The sequence below is a fragment of the Cryptomeria japonica genome, chromosome 3 (assembly GCF_030272615.1).
Source record: "Cryptomeria japonica chromosome 3, Sugi_1.0, whole genome shotgun sequence".
Lineage (NCBI taxonomy): Eukaryota > Viridiplantae > Streptophyta > Pinopsida > Cupressales > Cupressaceae > Cryptomeria > Cryptomeria japonica.
The window spans coordinates 501,375,041-501,395,670 of NC_081407.1; the positions used below are offsets into that span (position 1 = coordinate 501,375,041).

Genomic DNA, 20,630 nt, shown 5'->3' on the forward strand with positions numbered 1-20,630 from the left:
CTTTAGCAAGTGCAAACGCAAAAAAGCAACTTCATTGTTGACTAATTGAAGGTCCAAATTAAAGACTGAAATGATAATCAAGTTTTTTTCATGCATTATATCTACATTTTGTATAATTATGTCTTTTTTCTTAGTGTTGCCAATTTTCTCTCAAGTATCGAGTTCAAATCAAAATTTTGGTTTGTCCAGTCTAAGTTTTCCTACAACATTGTCTTTTGCAACAAAATGGTTTTCTATTTTCAGCCAATGAGTGTTTGCCTAGAGGTACATCTACCAACTCCCACATATGATTCTTCGTAAGGATATTATAATCAACTTGATTGCCCTCACTTTTTGCATACCACTATGTTTAAGGTGCGTAGAAAAAATTAAAAAGTGAGAAAAATGAACATACTCATCAAAACCAACAATTTGTTTCACTATTCATTGGAATCAACCATCAAATGTAGTAAGACCATCCACCCGCACATCCTAAAGAGTGATATAGTACCACTTTCATCTTCTCTATTGTGCTACTTGATATTCCTTTGACTAAACAAACACATCTTGAGTTGAAAAAAACTCAGCACTTCAACAGTATTCAGCTAGTCAAGCATAAGAAATGCCAACTAGAGGTTAATGCGCTGGTGATTGTGATAGGGTGCAAGACACATTGGATCCCTCATCTTTCAAAGGAAACACAACAATAGTGCCTAGCTTACCACTAACAACATTCTTGTTAGGTTACAATCAAAGAACTGCTCTATTTTGTTTAAATCAACATCCTTACCAGTAGTGATTTTGTTAGTGAAAATATCAAAAGAGTCTATATACCTAGAATGTTCACCATACCCAAAAAACAAATATATGAAACTCTTAAAATCTAGTTTACTTGTTTGGTTATCAAGAAACAAAACAACAGACAGCTTAAACAAAAACCAAAAAAATGTCTTACTTTGGGTTTGACCCCAAACCAAGATTCTTTAGAATTAACATCCTACAAGGCTTTCTATGGACTTCGGATTAAAAGATACACCATCATGTTAATTGCTTTCTCCTAAAATTTGTGTGGCACACCTTTGTTTTTCTACATCAAGCCATCTCCATGGATGTCTTGTTTCTCATCGTAATCTGCACATTCTACTAAGGGGTGTACACTATTGTTAAATATCTTTGAATGCCTTCTTGCTTGTAATACAAATTTGTCATTTGTAACTATCTAGCTCTTAACTAATGCTTTTGAATTTGACAAAGGAGCAAAGCACTCAAATTTAATCTTCACAAAGTAGACCAACATTTTCATGGACGTGTCATCAACCAACAAAAGAAAAAATCTTGCACCAAGAATTGTAGATGATTTCCAAGATGTGTCGCACGGGGTCTGCATGAATGAGATCTCTAGTCAGTATACAATGCTTATTATTATGTTTCAATAATATGGATTATCCAACTATGTATTAATTGTTCGTCAACTTCCAAGTAGTTGTAACAATCTATTAGTTGACGATTGTGTTCCTCTTGGCAACCATTAGGTACTTTAAATAGATTTTGTATCGTCAATCAAGGAAAGGACGATGATGTATTATAATCCTTAGACGACCATCTTTGGTCTACTTCTATAATAATTTCATATGTGACTAAAGATATACTTTAACTCCTCTATCTGAGATGTATTGTTAATTCCAATCATTATTACAATTATTCGTTTTATCAATAAGAGAGAAAACATTGGTGTTGTTGCCTTAAAAAAAAAATAGCTCGAACATAGAGATTCATGCCTTGGAATCCTACAAAAGGAAGAAACTACAAGATGGTTAAGATCAAGAGACCAAACAATCTCTAGGATTGGCAAAACAAAAAGAACATAGAAGAACACCAAGAGAAATCACTAAAGTTGAAGTCCATCCCAAAGTAGAAGTTGAAGTCAAAGAGTCAATAGTAATAACAATCACAAGAGACAACACATTTCCACTACAAACAATCACATGAAGGTATATTATGAGGAGATAGCAAGGCACCATCCACTACCAAACGAAGCATGGATTGATCTTTCATATCAAGTTGAAAAGTCAAGACAACCTTCTCTAGATGAGGGAACTTGGAGAGGGAGTCAGATTCCTTCAAAAAAGTGTACACAAATAATCTTTGAAGCATCAAAGGCTTGTCAATTGAAGGAAAAGAAGTCGAACCAGGGTTGTGTAAAAGATATTCTGAAGACAAAACAATTGTGCAGAATGCCAAAGCTGTAAGAATAGTTAAGCATTCCCATGTAGACTTGAGTGTGAGAGAAGCACAGAAACTTCCAAATCAAAACACCCCCATAAACAAGTTCCAAATGTTTGCATTAAAACAAAACCATGGTAAGCCCTAGTGGATAAAAGCAAAAGGTACTCAAATTTATAGTAGTGGATCAAAGCATCACATCAAGTACTATAAGAATTGTGATACAATCAAAATGGGCAAGATGATAAAACAATTTGGCTACAATCTTTTCCAACCACCTTGCGAGGTATAGCAATTGACTGGTATACATAAATTGACCAACTGGTATACATAAATTGACCAAGCCTCTTGAGAGAAATGAAACAAAATAAAGAAGGCCTTCAAGGAAGAGTTTAAGTTGCTTTTAGATGATAATGAAGCAGCTGCAGAAATTTACAATACAGTACAAGGTAAGCACCAAAAATTACAAGCTTACAATCATAGACTTAAAGAACTACTTGTGAAGTTAGAAAAAGAATTGGCTAACAATCTCAAGAAAAGATGACTCATCAAAGGTCTCATTACGAAAAAAGATGAAGGTAGTACCACCCTCTTCCTATGTAGAAGCCTACAACCAAGCAATGGACACAGAAAGTCAAGAAAAAATTTCCTCTTGTGGTAAAAGAAAAACAAAGGAAGATAGAAGTTTATATGACAACAATAGCGAATTAGGAACAATACAAATGCTTTAAAGGGACATGCTTTGAATGAAGAAAGAATTGAACATGAATAAAGAAAGGTAAATATCCTAAAAAAAATGTTTTGTGAGATTTGTCAAGTTATGGATCTTTCAATTAAAAAAATGCCCATATAATTTAAAGACCAAGAGTAGGTAAGTACTCTTTACACAAGGAGAGAAAACCCCTCCATCAAAGCCACAAATGCATCTACAAGCAATTATTGTAATTTAAGAGGAGTTCAAAGTCAAATGTCGTACAAAATCAAAGCACGTAATGAATGGGGATACTTTGCGAGAAGCTACCAAAACAAACAAAACAAGTTGCAACAATTGTGCAAATGGTGTGTACTTGAAGAACATGAAGACATTGGAAGTCCAAAGCAACATGAACATGATTGATATTGAAAGGCATAACAAGGTATCAATCGTTACCGAAACCCAAGCAAATAAGGTTTGTATGCTCAAACCCACATACAAAACCAGAGAGACTTCATGAAGCACAAGCCGAAGTGGAGCAAGCTATGGATAATGAATGACAGCACTCAAATGCAAATACAATTACAATAACAAACCAATTACAATCGGAGAAAAATATTGCAAGGCAACTACTTCAAACTACCATACAAATTAAAGTAGTGAATTTATTATAAAAAATAACCCGAACTCCAAAATGCTATGACTAATATAGTATGGAGGAAGAATGAGACAATGCATACTACGACCCATTTGGAATCTAGTGAGAATAAAAACACAATAATCAAACCTCTGTTATCAAGCAACCAAGTGATTGATCCAATTTTATTGACAATTACCACGGTAAAGAAATAGAGGGTGGTAAATATGGAGATCCTTGGAAGGAATCTCACCAATACAGTTGTTGATGTGAAGTCTGGTATGAATGTACTTCCGAAAGACATTTGGAGAAATTTGTGTAAGCCAACCATCTTGCCCCCAACTTTTCAACTAGTGGGTGTAAACCAACAAGGTATTAAGGTACTTGGAGTTTCGATGCACCAAAAAGCAATTACCAAGCGTATTGTGAATTTTGTGGTCATTTCATTATCAAAGAAAGCATATGACACATTGTTGAGTTGGGGTTGGTTGGTAGTAGCCAAAGCTAGCCACAACTAGAAAAAGAAAACAAACTCCATCGAAAACAAAGGTCAAAAATATACAATTGATATGAAAAACCAAGCAATAAGTGAACAAGCAACTTCCTCAAATTTGTTCAATTCAAACTCCCAAAAAGAATGGATGCAAAAGTAAGATTAAGGTCTAACAAAACTGAACAAGGAGGGGATTTTGGAATCACAGTCATGGTCGAAAGATGAAACAAATTCTCTTTGTGGCTTGTTTCACTAGCAAATGGCGGACTATAAGGTATTTTCATCAAACAATAATTTTACTGATGCTGCAAAGATCAGCAAAGAGCAGCAGATAAAAAAACATTGAGTTGGGCAGTTCATGTGTGTTGAGCAAACTACAAGGTTCACAAAAGACAACAGTTCCAATATTTTGCTAAATTAATAAAGACATATTTCAGAATAATAATATTAGAAAAAATATTTGATTCGAAGCCTCCGAATATTAGTCATAATAAATGTTACAAGGGACCATACTCATACCATATATTTCAACTGAACATCGAAAGTACTGTACAATAAATTAAAGAAAAAGGTAATGAAAGGAAATATATTATACATTAGGTTAAATAGATAAAGAAAAATTTAAATTATTGAAGTCAAAAAGGAAAATAAAACGTGGGCCCAACAAGAAGAAAATAAAAAAAATAATAATAAAAGACTAAGTTCTTTTTGGGTAGAAAAGATAAATATAAAAGAACTAAAGTCCACCTTTACCTCATACAACCTGTCAATAAATTGACCATACAATGTTACCTTAGTTGTGATTCTACCATACAAAATTGTACTATTCCTAACGTATGGCTTGACTATTTAGTTGGACAACTTCTAACATGCTTCTACTTTACTGTTTTGTACTTCTTTACTCTCCAATCATGCAACCACTCCAAATCTATCTACCATATGATCAAGTATTGTACGACCTCCATGTTTTGCTGCTATTATACAACTTGAAAGTTTTGTACTTGTACAATGCTCATCTTCTATTGCCACCGTACGACCCTCCTCTCTTATTGTCCTACAATCTTCTACTTTACACCACTTACTTGTTTTTACCAAGCTTGTCATACATCTTTTTGCTATAGTCATCATACAACCTGTAATAGTTCAATACTACCCTGCAATTGGTGTTTCGTACAACCCTGCCAATTCTATCATTATACGACCTACTAGTTTCACTATCGTATGTCCTTTCATTGTTACTATTGTACAACCTAGTCGAGAAAATTGTACCCTCCAATAATCACTTGTTGACTTTGTTGATGTTAAAGATACTAATGATTCAGATGTATATTGTTAATTGATCCTATTGAAATTATCAATAGATATATTTGAACAGCTTTCTAACATTGGCTCCTCCACAAATTGTATAATAAACGACAATAGAGAATCATTCCTACAAGTTGGTGAATGAGACAAAAGAAAATTCACGGAGCATAGGATCTTACCCAACGTTTTTTTAACAGGAAAAATCTCTTTAATGCTTATAATATTGTCTAGGTTCAATAATCAAGTGGGTGAACCATTTTTAAAATTTGGTGCTATTGAGCTCCTTATTCATTTGGTCCTCAACCTTCCGATATATTGACATGTGTTTTGACTTTTGATATGTTTGGTTCTAGTTCTACTCCATGTGTAGTTCAAGATTAGCATACGGGTTCTTCTCTTTAGCACCCTCACCAGTTCAAAAAACCTATCTAACATTACTTGAGACTTACTTGTTTCCGATATATTTTTATGTTTTGATAATATGTGTTATCCAACTATGCATTAATTATTTGTTGGCTTTCAGGTAGTTGTAAGAGTCGGTTAGTTGATGGTTGCATTCCTCTTGGCAACCATCGGGTCATTTAAATAGATTTTGTATCTCCAAGGAAAAAAGAATGATCTAATTTGATCTAGTCTGATCCTTGGCTAACCATCTTCGGTCTACTTCTGTAATAATTTCATGTTTAAATAAAGATATATTTTTACTCCTCTATCTAGTATGTATTGTTAATAAAGTTATATTATTTTAATTATTCATTTTATCAAATAGGAGACTAAACAAGATCCAGAGCTTGATGCGCACACCATGCCTCTTTAGTAGAAAATGGCTTCCATTTCTACTTACCAACCAAACATTGTGCACATATATCTTACATCTCTAAGATAAATGTTAAACCATGGACAATGTCAAATCCACTCAATTTGGCTAAACTAGGAAGGTTGAGATGTCCATATATATCATGCTACAATATGCTACTATTGTCATCCACAACCAACCGTGCAAATTAAAAGTGACAAGATCAACTAGCCCATATAGCCTATCTTGCCCAATACAAGGAGCAACCATTCTCCCCTATTTAACATCTTTCACAATGCACTTCTAAGCTGACTAATAGATAAAAAGTTCTTGTTCATTTTAGGAACAAGTATATTATCTTTATTATGAATTTTGTGAAATCACTAAACACAATCTTCATATCTTGTATCTCATCTACTTGATGTTACCTCCCATCACCAAGTGAAACAAAATATGTAGACCTAGCATCAGTAGTAACTTTGGTGTACCAGCTTTTATAGCAAGTGAAATGGCCTTATGCATCAAAATTAATTATGCCAAAAACTAGTCAAATCATTGTTGCTTGACAAAATGCCATGTAAGCATACTTCTAGAAGTCTTGCTCTACCTCAACCACTACAACATTACCCTAAGCCTGCACCTTCTTGTGGGATAGATCATATTGACATTTCCAACCTTTTTTTTGACATGCCCAAATTAATGGCAATAACATCATTTGACATTGTGTTTAGATTGAGAGTCGAAACTCAAATCTCTATAGAACTTGCCCTTATATTGTGCAACAAGTGCACCCTGAAATTGTCCTAAACTGGACTATGCCATCTATGTCAATCTTCATTCTATTTGTAACATTGATGAACTAATCATTTCAAAGAGGAAAGTTTGATTATTCAACTGTAGATGAAAGCACTCCACAAATAGGAAGATGGCAAACTATGGATGCAAGAGCATCTGTATGATATCCATCCACATTCTTTGTGAATGGCAGATTGTTGATCGATGGGTATTAAATCCTAACAACATGCTCATAAAGTGACAACTCTCAACCAATTTTCCGAATAAACAAAAAACATTCAAATATAAGACTACCTTTTTAAAAAGGTTTGTTACTTGTTTTCCAAACTCTCCAAGATATCACCAAAAAGAGTGGCATTTCAAAATTCGGGGATTGAATCATTAATGCTAAATGATTTCAACAACAAAAGGGCTTCCTTGTGATGATATATAATCAACAAAACTCATAGAAGGTATGATTTACATTTTGAAAACTGTTTTATCTTAAAACAGTTTCAATACTCAACAATAAGGAGTGTTTTGTTACTCCAAATCAAATTCTAAGAAGTTACCTTCTACACTTCTTGCAAAACCAGATTTTGGATTACTAGGATTTCATCATATGGTATACAGACAATTTCCATATCTTGAGAGAACTTGACAACCAGAAAAAATTAATTTCAAACTTACTAATTGCAATGTTTTGGGCTCATTTTAAGTTTCAAACAAAGAAATTCTGTTGTACACAAAATTATTTTCATATTGGGTTATCCTTTAAGTCAAATTCTTAAAAATTACTTGTTTTGAGAGACATACTCTAACCCTTGTCATGATCATCAAAGTCATTTGTTTCATCTGTAGTCTCTCTTGCAAGGCCAACAACAAGTTTTTCAACACTTCTGATGAGGCAAGGATCAAAGCTTGGACTAGGAAGAAAAGGTGAAAAAGTTGTAAATGAATTAAAAGATAAACCAATGGAGGAGTGTGTGCCTCAAAAGCAAACTCACTAGTGTAGAGGTGCACACCTGATCAAAGTGGTGCAAGAAAATGTTAAGTCAAAAATGTAAGCCAATGGAAAGGGCGATATCATCGCTTAGGATAGAACCAAATTAAGTTAGAAGTCAAAAAAACATCACCCAAAGCACTTTTGTATGCATACCTTGAGTCAACCTTTGAGTAAATTTCTTAAAACTCCTCGTTTTGTGAGGCATGCTTGAACCCTTGCCATGATCATCAATGTAATTTTTTCACTTGTGGTCAATGTCTTCCCAAGGCCAATTTAAGGAGAAATCTAATGGGAAAAAAGGTTGGAGTTTGGGCTGGGGAGAAAAGGTAAAAATGTTGCTAATACATGAAAGGATGTATGTCAGTGGAGGAACATGTGTCTCAATTAAGGATAGCAAATATGCTAGTATAGAGGCACACACCTGATCAAAAAAGTGCAAAAAATGTCGGAAGTAAAAAAAATAAGTCAATGGAAGGGAGCATACAATTGCAAAGGCTGACAATAAATTAAGTTAGAAGTCAAAAAATGTCACCATGTGGGCCTTATCATTGAGATGCAAATTCAAATTTGCAAAAAAGTACAAATCTATAAAAGGTTATTCACCACTAGATAAAGTTAAAATTTAAAAAAATTCTAGTGTAGAGGATTGTGCCTGAACTAGCCAAGGGGAATCCACAAACCATGGTTGAGCCACACAATGGTCCCATTTGCAATCTATATAAAGTGCTCAATGTAGAAAACTAATCTGGAGCTAAGAGAATGCAAAGGGGGTACCAACAATAAATGCCCTCTTTGATAGACCAAATGAGCACCTCCTAGAAATAAAGAAATGTGAGGCACCTAAGGAGTACCTAAAAGGAGGAGGATGACTATCCAAAGAAATGTTAATAGAATGGAAGAGTAAACTGACCTTAGAAAACCAGGCTTAATGATGCTCAATAGACACAAAGAGGTAATTCTCTTGCAAGGAACAAAGTGCCAAAAAAGAATATACCCCAAAGGTTGAAGTAGAATCACCCATATATTTTGATTTTTATTGGATATCACCCATATATTTGAGCTTGTGCTTAAACCAAGAGAGTATGAAGACATTCTCAAGGCCAAGTGCTTAACTAGAAAATACGACTTGGACAATACATTGAGAGAAAATCAATTTGCACCAATCATACACTAGAACAAAATTATCTAAACCTTCTCAACCCAAGATCAATCACTAGACCCCAAGCAAGGGCCCCAAGCAAGGGAACTATAAATAAAGCACTAAGGGATTAATGATCACACCGAAGATGTGCATATTTGAGTCTAAGACATATCCTTTGCAAAGTGGAGATTAAGAGCCAAGCCACAATGAAATAAAAGGGTCAACGAACTAAATTCCCAAATGAGTAAAAGTAATAATCTTCATCAGCCCCCTACGTGGAAGATACCAAACTTCGAAAGTGAATCCTTTATGATGTTGAAAATTATAACTTTACTTTTACTAAGATTAACTACAGGTTTACGGAACTCTCAAAACTTAAAAAGGTCATCAAGTTGTCTCTCTAAGTTGATAGAGTGACAGTGGAGAAACACACCATCAACGAAGATCAATATAGCAATCAAAACATGATGATGATGCCAATCATCATCAATATGAATATGTTGTCTAAGAAAATCCTTGCACTTGTCTATATATATATATATATATATATATATATATATATATATATATATATATATATATATATATATATATTTATATATATATATATATATATATATATATATATATATATAGAGAGAGAGAGAGAGAGAGAGAGGACAAACACATCACCAGCAAAGATTGTTATAGAAATCAAAACATAATGAAGTAGACAATATAAGATTATTGTCTAAGAAAAATATTATGCTCATCAATATAGATATTGAAGAGCTTGGTGAACAAGGATAAACCTACTTGACTCCAATAGTACTCTTAAAAAGTCAAGGAAGCCATCAAAACTATCAAATTGTCCAACAATTGTCTTGTACAACCTCAAAATGGCAATAATGAGACTCAAAAAAACTGATATCGCACAACCTTTGGAAAATCACATTCCATGGAACAAATTCAAAGGTTGATGATCAATATGAGCCTCCTTGATGATAGCACAAAGTGGAAATATGGTTGAAAATGTAGAGGCGTCCTTGAATCAGATCCCATATACTGGAAGCATAATGGCGTTTGATGAAAGGTGATAAATTTTTTCTTCATTTCTTTTGCAGTTGGCACACATAAAGAGGGAACAATCCATTACCTTTATCCAAGTTTACCAGGAGACGAAGGTACTTGGAGACTTCAGAGACTGGTACCAGTACTAGTATGGCTAATTTTCAAAAATAGCAGACGGGGGTATTTGGAGATGCAATTTTTTTTTTAAATAATTTAATAATTTCTAGAAAATATCATGACAGAGAACTTTGAAAAGAAGAATAGTGGTAAAGTTAAGCATTAACTTTAAAATTGAACAAAAACTGAAAATAAAATTGCTTATGCTGCCAGTACCATAGCCAGTCTAAATGGTTTAGTGAAAGTAAGGTAATATGGGTGTTGAGCACACTTAATATTGTCGGCTAAATAGTAAAGGCAATTTCTCTTTAGACCATTACAATGACAAAAAATCAGTCATACAACTACTTATGTCCCTCTCAAAAAGTCTACAGTATCAGTAGATCCAATCACTATAACTTTGCAGGGATTGTTTACTTCATGCGACACGGTTTCCTTATTAGTTATTTCCCTATGACTTTGGTTTGCTGCAGGCTTATTTTATTTATTTACTTCTTTTTTTGCCTTAAACTGTATTTCACCCTAAGTCTTCTCGCAGGAGATGTCAATTTCTGGTTGGGAAACTTCAGAAATGGCAAGAAATGGCAACCAAAAGCACCCCCTGTGTCAAGAAGTTTCCGGGGCCATCTTCGATACAAGAGACGCGTCTCCAGGGGTAGGAGACAGGTCTCCTGGTAACTATGCCTTTATCTCATTTGATCCTTTGCCATTATCTTTCCATGGAGGATTAGGCATAAGAAGTGCTTAATTTTTAGTAAAAGGAGTTTGTGCCTAGAGTATATTCCATTTTTTAATATCAAAAGTCTATGTTTATCACCCTATAAGCAAAAGCAGGACATTCTCCACAGTTTGTTGCTTCCCAAAGTAACATTTCTTTTTTCTTAAAGAATTGGATTGTTTTGTTAACCATTTTTTACTTACAATTTTGACATTGATACCCATATTTCTGCAAGCGAGGTTGGAAGAGCTGGTAATTCCAGTTCCTTCAATTGGCATCCACACCAATGGTGTAGAATTACACAATGATTAGCCCTTATCACCCTTTAAGAAAAAGCACCACATTCTCCAGAATTTATTGCTTCCCAAAGTAACATTTCTTTTCTCATCAAAAATTGGATTTCTTTCTTAAACAATTTTTACTTACATTTTTGACATTGATACCAATATTTCTGCAAGCAAGGTTCGAAGAGCTGGCAATTCCAGTTACTTAGATTGATATCCATACAAATGGTGTAGTGTAAGACAGTGATTAGCCATCAAAGTGTTTCAAATGTTAACCCAAAATCTCACTATAGCCCGTATTTCAATTTTCCAAATAGTCCCTGGAGACAAGTGTGCACCAACATCAATCAAGAAATCATCGTGTGCACCAACATCAAATGTTAACCCAAAATCGTGTGCACCAACATCAATCAAGAAAAGATCATAAATAAGGGGCTCAATTAGTGTTGTCCCAGGTATACATTAGAATCAGAGTGTTGAATAGGAGGACCAACTATATCATCAATCACCCTAAAAGAGCCAATACAAGATCTAAAGATATTGATAAATGAGTGTGCTCAGCTAAACAAAAGAAAATAGAGATTCCACCAACAACTAATGGGTCTTAAGCAAATTGCCCCAACTGCCACCTTGATCCTTATTTTTTAAGCTCTCAACCGAAGAGGATAACCCTAATTGTTTAACTGTTTAATTAATCCCATCCACTGAAACATATAGTTATTTAGAAAAATGATCAAGTCCACTACAGTGAGCCATAAGTGCACAACTAGAGCAAATGCACCCTATGGCTGCCTGGAGCACCATGAAAACAATGTAGACCACTCCAGAAGCTTAGTGAATGTTAAAGGATTAGACTCTAAACCTCCAAATTCCTCTTCTAGAAATTCAAATAGAAGCAACAGAATAGGTGTTGAAACCAAAATTTCAAAAGACTCTGGCAGGGCAACAAAATCTTGTCTCCAAATGAGGGGGCAATCATAAACATGAAGGATAAACAAAGGAAGAAAGAAGAGATTCTGAAGCACACAAATTCAAAGAGGAAAAAGAGGGGCAAGTTAAAGACAAAAGAAGGCAAAAGAGAATTTTTAAACAACATGGATGGAGTATTATAGAAAAGGTGTTGCTAGCACAATAAATTGAGATGGGAAATAAGATAAATGGAGGGCAAAGTTGAATACACTAGACGTGCCCAGTCAAACCTGCTTGAAAGTTTCATGAAAATAATATATACCTCGGAAGAGGATGGTATTGAAGTTTAATGTCATCAAATCTCAATTATTGTGCAGCCAAAGATTAATGACTATCCAACTTTTACCCACATGTACCCTGGGTTTGGCGGATTGGCAGATTGGGTTTACTTGTGAGAATGGAAATGAGGTCAAAACCCAGAGGTACAAAATTTGAAGAATACAAGATAAAATGGAGAATAATGCCTTTGTGTTCTTCAACAGTGGGGGTGTATCAGATGCTTAATTGGCACATGATTTGATCCTGACCTAAGAAGCAACCTCATCTTTTACTTATATGTCATGCAAAAGAGTTCAAAAATGGCTAATATTGAGATATTTGTTTCCATTTATGCACTGGTTGTTCTTGTATGCATAGCCATAAAGTAGTCAAGACTATTCACCAACTACAATTTACAAGGATATTAGCCCATAAATTACCAATTTCAGGTATTTCCTTAAACTACCTTGTCTTCCACATCGCAAAAATATGTCAAGAATGTGACAGGGTCCAAGTGTCAGATACAAAATGAGAATGGTACCACTTTCAGCTCCTTCTTCAAATGAGTTTTCATTCCATAGACATTGATTCATCACAACCTTGAAAAATATCATGATGTTACAGCATAAGTCTAAAGCTTCAATCAGAATTCTATAATAACATAAATGTACCTCTTTTGGGAGGAGTATCTCGAGATGGAGGTACACAATTTCTTTGAGTGCGTCGAGGAGGGAATTCTTCTTGATCAGAAACTTTTCGAGGTCTGCAAAGGAAATATAATATGATTAACACAAAAATTCAAAGATTTTTTTCATATAACAGTGAAATTTCAAACTATGTACAGCTATTGTCTAAACTAAAAAACTTATCCATATTTTTATTGGCAATCTACCAACATTTTCTATCACATCTGCGGAAATGTTGAAAACTAATAAGTTAAAGTAGTGGTGAATGGAAAAATATCATATGCATAAGTTTTAATTCTTTTAACATCCCAATTAGAATTTAGATGAATTGCAGTATTGCAAAAGATAACTCACTAAAAATTATTATTAAGACTTAGCTACCCTTAAATAGCTATGAGAAAGTTGTGAGTTAGACCAATACACCCATGTCCCTTAATCTCATCTTGTAGGATTAGGTTGGATTTCTACAACTCCAACGCTTGATCTTTATCCATAAGGATCAAGATAATTCAAACCCCTTCATCAGTCAATCAGAAACAGTCAGCAGCAGGGCTCTAAATGGAGTATTTCTTGTATCATGACAAAACTATCCTTTACATGAACAACGATTACAAAACCACCGATTTCACAGGCATCAGTTGCAAAACATCCAGTTCAAGCAATGCCTAAAGCATCAAAGATGAAATCCCATCAACACTGGCAGCAGTTTCAAACCCATCAAGACAAATGCATAACCGCCACCCTGAAAAAAGAGGTGATTTCACCCCCAAGAAGTTGTGCAAGCAAAGTAACAGCAGAACATTGATATATCTTCATTGCTGGGATTTTGGGAGTCCTTTAGTGCATAAAGGATTCTAGCTGGGCATTAGAAGAAGAGAAGTAGATGATATAACATCTCCTTTTATTATAACCAGACTATAATTACCTATTATGCTACTGTTGATATTTGAAGGCACTTCCAAAAACCTTTTCATTGACATTTTGCCAGGTTAAATAATTGATGGATTGAAATTATTGATAAAAAACTTGATGGCTAACTTAAATAGTATTTCCATTTACGCATATTTTTAATTTCATTTTTACTATAGTTTAATTTAATTATGTTTTCAACAGATGCTAAAGAGGTTTTGATGTATGCAGATGGAAGAAGGGATGGAGGACTTTCAAGGTCAATACCTCAACCATGGTTGAAACAGTTCTTCTCATAGATTGCCCTAACCATATTTTCTAATAGCTTTAAACAATTCTATGTTTGCACCCAAAAATTAGTTTAATTTTAGAACAGCCATGTGCTCCATATTTCATAATAGAAAGAGTATTTATCAGTGTCACCCAGAAACACGTTACCACCCTAAAGGCACACGTTTTGGAAACAAAAACGGTTTCAGGGACGGGGAGACAGCCGGAAACATTTCCAAGCCGTCCCTAAAAAAAGCAATTTTTTTGGAAGCCGTCCCAGAAACTTGAAAACGGTCAACGCTTTGTTCGGAGACCGTTGACCGTCCCCTAGACGGCTGGGTACGGCCAAGCTGTCCCCCGACCATCCCGGGGACGGACAGACGTTTCCGGTGGCTGGAGGCATTTAAAAAAAAAAAAAATCTATTTTTTATACCTTTTCTGGCCACGTGCACAAGGAGGAAGCAAGTTGACTCAGTGAAAGGGTAATAAGGCCGCAAATCACAGCGATATGTATTGACCACTGAAATCGCGGGTCTGAGAAATAATGTTGTGAGGATTTCTCAGGGTGATTGGGAGACAAATTACCATTATACTAACAGACGTCTGGCTGTTGCTCTAACACAGACAGGGCTCAATGTGTATCTGCATGTAAGGTCAGAAATTGATTCACTGTATCTCTGTTTTGTAATAAACATATGTATCTCTGCTATAACAGCAAAGGATTAAATATATAGTTATTGTCTAGCTATGCATATGTTAATGTCTCATGTATGAATTCCTGGCATAATGATAAATGATATGTGGGGAAATTGGAAAACTCCATAATTAAACAAACTTACTAATCAGAAAACACTGCATTCCTATCTACCTGCAAGCCATTTGACAAACCATCCAGTGGGAAGATATAAATTTTGGTAAAAAAATTCAGTGAAGGATTTTACAGAATACCTATATGCCTCTCTTAACTATGCTTCAATCCAGATGGTCAACTTTCTGTCCCAAACAAATCAGTTCATCACTTATGAACCACTAATCTCTCCTTCATTCAACACTTCGTACAAACTCCATAACTAGACAAAAACAGCAATCTTGAGGGACAGAGTTTAAACTTTAATTTGGTTGACATTAATATTATTTCTATTATCCACCAGATGTAAGGAAAATCCATTCCAAGATTTGTTCAGTTCAAGCAAAATCCATTCCATTGTTTAAACTTTAATTTGGTTGACATTAATAGTATTTCTATTATCCACCAGATATAAGGAAAATCCATTCCATTGATTCAATGATTTTAGATTTAGAATCTAGATTCTGATTTATAAATGTTATTATGTTGCTATGATGAATGTTTACTGTGTTACAATGTTATATAAATTTCAGATTTCCCATCCCCTGCACCAGGAAAAAAAAACATACCGGAAACCCATTTCCCCATCTGCCCGTCCCAGAAACTCGGGGTAATATAGGTATTTATGAATTATTTTCATTTTATGAGCTTGAATAAAAATAAGTGCCTTTTTTAATCCAGTTTCATATACAAGAAATAGAAACTATTTTTGTTTTGGATGGTACAAAATTAAAAATGGAAAAAAATTAGTTGAAGACACATGTCTGAGTGCAAGTCCATAAAACAGTGCGAGACACGCAATGGATTTCAAAGAATTGATTAATAACAGAATGAGCAAGACGCTCATAAATAATACAAGAGTATTTACAAGAATAGCAAGTTTCTAATAAGAAACTGCTGAGAAGATCGTAGAAGATCTTACTAAAATAGAATATACACTATTGAGCATTAATACTAAAATTAACATTATTTTAATATTCTAATAGTCCACTTAGAGGAATGATTGGGAGTTGTTAATGAATAGATTGATTGCTCATACAAAATTATGAATGAGAGTTCAATGTATGAGTTAAATGTTTATGCAAATTACGGTGAACCAATGATATAAATGCCTATGCAAAGTTATTATTGGAGAGAACAAATGAGTTGATTCCTCGCACAAGTTTATTATTAGAGTGAAACGCTAAATTAAATATTCATCCAATCTGTTGTTGCACTAAACAAAGAGTAAAATTTTCAAGCAAGAGGCTGGGACTGAGAAGTTAGAAGAATTGAAAAATTATAAAATGATAGAAAGGTTGAGAAAACGGTCACTCTCTTAAATTACAACTGATTCGATGGAGAAGAAGTTGGAAGGATGATTTATAAAAAGGAAAAGAGGATATTCAACAAAAGGAAGAGGACATTTTTTAGCAAGTAGTTAATCCTATGAGTTGGTGTATTCATTGCATCGATAACAAAATAAGTTTCCATTGGAATTGATTTTAATTATGTTCTTTTGTATAAACATGTGATTGATTTGAGGATACAATAGGTAAAATACTCGATGAAATTAATGTATCATTAGAATTATAGGTTCTTTTTAGTACCATTGCTGTTTATTTTAGAAACACAATTATCAATTGAAAATGGTTTGAAACAAAGATGGCATACTTGCTGAGTCATCGACTACTCGCCAAGCTAAACACACACCAAGTTCTCCAGCCATTTATTCACCAACTTTCTAGCAACTTAACTCACCAACTTTCTAAGGAGTACTCGCCAAAAAGTCGACAAGTCCGGCTTAAAACTCACCCATGTTTGCAAAAAAGGCCGACAGGTCAAAAAACAGGCAAAAAATCAAAACTCCTCTCATTTTCGCTCTACAAGGCAAGAAAACCATCCCCAACATCAAACACACTATTTATGGCATTTTTCCATCATCGAAAGAAGATGGAAAAGGATTATTTGGTGAATTTCATAGGCAGATTTGAAGTAGATGTCAGGATTTTGTTTTTCATTTTTTTGTTTTTTTGAAACATTTTACTTCATTTTGGATGCAAAATGTTGCATCTAGCATTAAAAAAATCATCACATCCTAAAACTTAGTATTTTTGCATTTAATTTCCAAAAAATAAGATTCACCACCATTTTTTGTTGAGTTTTTCTGATCTTTTCACATCTTTTGCATATCCAAATTATTTTTTTATTTTAATCTTTTTTTTTTTATACAATGTTTAGAATATTTAGATTATATTAATTTTTTACTGATTTAAACCAATTTTAGGTTGATTTTTAGTAATTTGTGTATAATTTAGGTTTTTCTTGTATCAAAAAAATAGTGTTCTGCTTTAACTTTGTATTTGTAGGTTAAATACATCATATAATGGCAAATAGAGAAGCTTATGGATCAGCTTCAGCCTTACGGTCTACCCCATCAATGCTAGTGCCACCACCGATTACAAGTACTTGTCCAACTGGAACTTGAGAGGGATATATGTCTGTCAAGAACTGATACCTGGGTTATTTATTTGCATTTGATGCACAAACTTGTATCAAGCAGGCATAAAACTCCTCAAATACCATCTTGTAGGCATTACTCGTCATGATGCCAAGCCCTGTACCAATACCACTGAAGAGATACAAAGGGAGACGAATGCCCTACTTGCGTTGGTAGAAATGAAAAAATTGCAAAAGGAGAAGACAAGGGCAGCCATAGCTCATGGTCAAGGTGCTCAAGTCCAACCAAAATCAGATGAGGATACAACAAGTCAAGGCATAGTGGGCTCTCTTCGTGATCCCCGCATCCAAGGAAAATCCACCACTCCTTCATCTACTTCAAGTAGAGTGTCAGTGGCAACGCCTACACCTACATGCATGCCAAATAGTTTTTTTGTGCCTACAAGCACTCCTAGAGCACAATAATCATTGGAAGCTACAGGTTGGAATAGGGAGGTGCATGAACATGTGGATATGGCATGTACTGATTTTTGGCACTTAAACAAAATTACTCTCAATGTAGCGAGTAGTCCTTATTGAGAGGATTTGATAACCGCATTGGTAGTTGCAAAAAAAGGCTACAAAGCACCTTCTCATAAAGACTTGAGTGGGAGGTTAGTAGATTTAAATTTTATACCAATTTATATTTATAGAATTATAATTATTTATGTTGAATTTTAGGCTAAAATTATGTTCATTAATTTGTAGTAATTTATGTTGAATTTAGACTATTTTTTGTGTTTAAAAATTAAATTTTGTACGTAAGTATATTATTCATAAGGGAATGGCAACGAGTGACAGGAAACTAGGGTTTCAGGCATGGTTGATCAGTTCAGGGCGAGCTTGGGAGGATCAAACAACTAGGAGGCAAAAGTATTTCTCTGGGCTGTGGCGAGCAAGCTTGGACCAAGCTTGTAATCCGCAAATTAGGTGGGGATTTGCAAAACTCTCTTCTGGCTTGGGAGTGAACTTCAGAAGTTTGGAGGGCAAAATCTGGAAACCGAAAGGTCAAACTAGCTCGAAAATGGTGGACTAGGTAAGTATTGAAATTGCTGAAAATTGAGTTGTTTCCCTTAAGATAGATAATATAGATTGGAGAGAAGCTATTAAAATACTTAGAGATAGAGCTTTTTATATGAAATGGATTGGGGAGTGGCCAACCTTTTCTAGGGTTCAAAATTAGTGTGACGACCAGTGGGGGAAGGATGTCGTTTTAAAAACTTTGCCGAATAGCTTTTTTTGGGTTATCTACAATAATGCTAGAGAGAAGCAATACATTCTCAACAATGGTCCTTTTATGATGGGCTGCATGGGTTTTTTCGCAGGAGTATTGGGAGCTAGAAACCCTAAAAATCATAGGGAACATGATTTGAAGGTTTACTAAGGCTGATGAGGCCATAGAGAAAAGAGATTTCAGTATATATGCACGGATCTGCATATACTCAAACCAAATCCCCCGCTACCCAAAGAAATTGAAATGTGGTCGGAGGAAGGGGTTTGAAGGTAGCAAATTGAGGTAGAAGACATAGTCAAAATCTATAAGGTTTGTAAAGTATTGAGCCATTCGGCTGAAGATTGTCTCAAAGAAAAAAGAAAAAAAAGAAAAGAATTGGAGAAAGATCATTTGACAAATAAGCTAGTCAGAATGAGTAATGAAAATAAGGAAAACCCAACTACAGAACACCAAACTACAAAAGAGCTAGTACAAGTGGGTATGGGCAGAAGGCTAGTATCAGATGTTGAGGGATGAGGTCAGTGAACCCTTCTTTGTCTGAATAATTGGAAAAATGGGAAGAAGAGAACCTGATCGAATTCCCAAGTCATTTCAAGCATCAAGTAGATGGAAAGGAAGGGTTAAATGAAAATGTTGCATCGGCTAAAACCCGAGATCAAGGAGGGATGGATGTCATCCTGAGGAATGAAAGGACAAAAACGGAGAAAAGCTTTAGAGACAATCTAGAGTGGGTAAATGAGGGATTTGGAATGTCCCATAGAAATTATGGAACTGATTGTAAAAAACACAGAGAAGCAAGACTCTCTTGTATTGAACAAGGAAACCCATTACTGTGTGGGTCTAGAAGCCATCGACTATATGGAGCATAAGTCTATTAACTAGGGCAATGAGTCTCAAACAGTTGCAGATAATGAGGTGGAAAATTTAGCAAACTAGGAACAGACTATAAAAGATATCCACATGTCCCCAGTCAAGGAAGTTCCTTCTCAGAAAGGGGTCAAGATAACAAATCATCTGACTCCAGTAATAGAATCTAGAAACTCTCTTGATTTCCTTTTGTTTGATGAAAAAGATGTTCTGGTTTAGGGGACGTTGAGGGCATTTAGAGAAGCGAACTATATGCCAATCCAAAACTACTATAGACAAAGTCAATATTGGAGAGAAGAAATCTAAGGGTCCAAAGACTAATAAGATGAAACTAGAAATAGCGGGAAGTGCAAAAGGCCAAAGAAAACTTAGATCTGGGAAGGGCTTTGCCCTTCCCAATGAGCAATGAAAACTCTATCTTGGAATGTCAAGGGTTGTAATGCCTCTAACAAGAGGCATCTGATCAAGAGATGTTTTGATCAAATGAGGCCAAATGTGGTGCTTCTGCAAGAAACAAAATTAAAAGGGAGGAGAGCGAACAGATTCTTAGGAGATGGAAGTTTTGGAAAGGGTTCTTTGTTGAGGCGAAGGGAGCATCAAGTGGTTTGGGCTTCTAGTCGAACCCCATTACTGTTAGAGCGGACTTGATCTTGCAAGATAAAACTGGCAGTTGGTAAGAGTTTTTCCCAATACATTTGGTGGAGAAATCTACATTTTGAATGTTTATGGACCTAAGAGTCAAAAAAGAGAAGTTTGGCATAGTCTTTCTAGTATTATCCAACACTATGGTAATAAGATTATGATTCTTGGGGGTGATTTTAATGCAACACTAGAAGCTGGGAATAAAAAAGGGGCTAAAAGGTCTCTTTGGGGCAATTCAAATGGATTTTTGTCA

The 20,630-nt window shown here is 34.8% G+C and overlaps 1 protein-coding gene across 2 annotated transcripts in view; it reads right to left on the minus strand.

The window, feature by feature from the left end:
* LOC131067463 (protein EARLY STARVATION 1, chloroplastic) overlaps window positions 1–20,630 on the minus strand; it is a 193,259-nt gene that overhangs the window by 157,000 nt on the left and 15,629 nt on the right. For both annotated transcript variants that reach the window (XM_058002488.2, XM_058002486.2), the window contains exon 2: window positions 13,116–13,207. In XM_058002488.2, coding sequence (XP_057858471.1) covers window positions 13,116–13,207 — 92 coding nt within the window. The remainder of the gene's footprint in view (window positions 1–13,115; window positions 13,208–20,630) is intronic.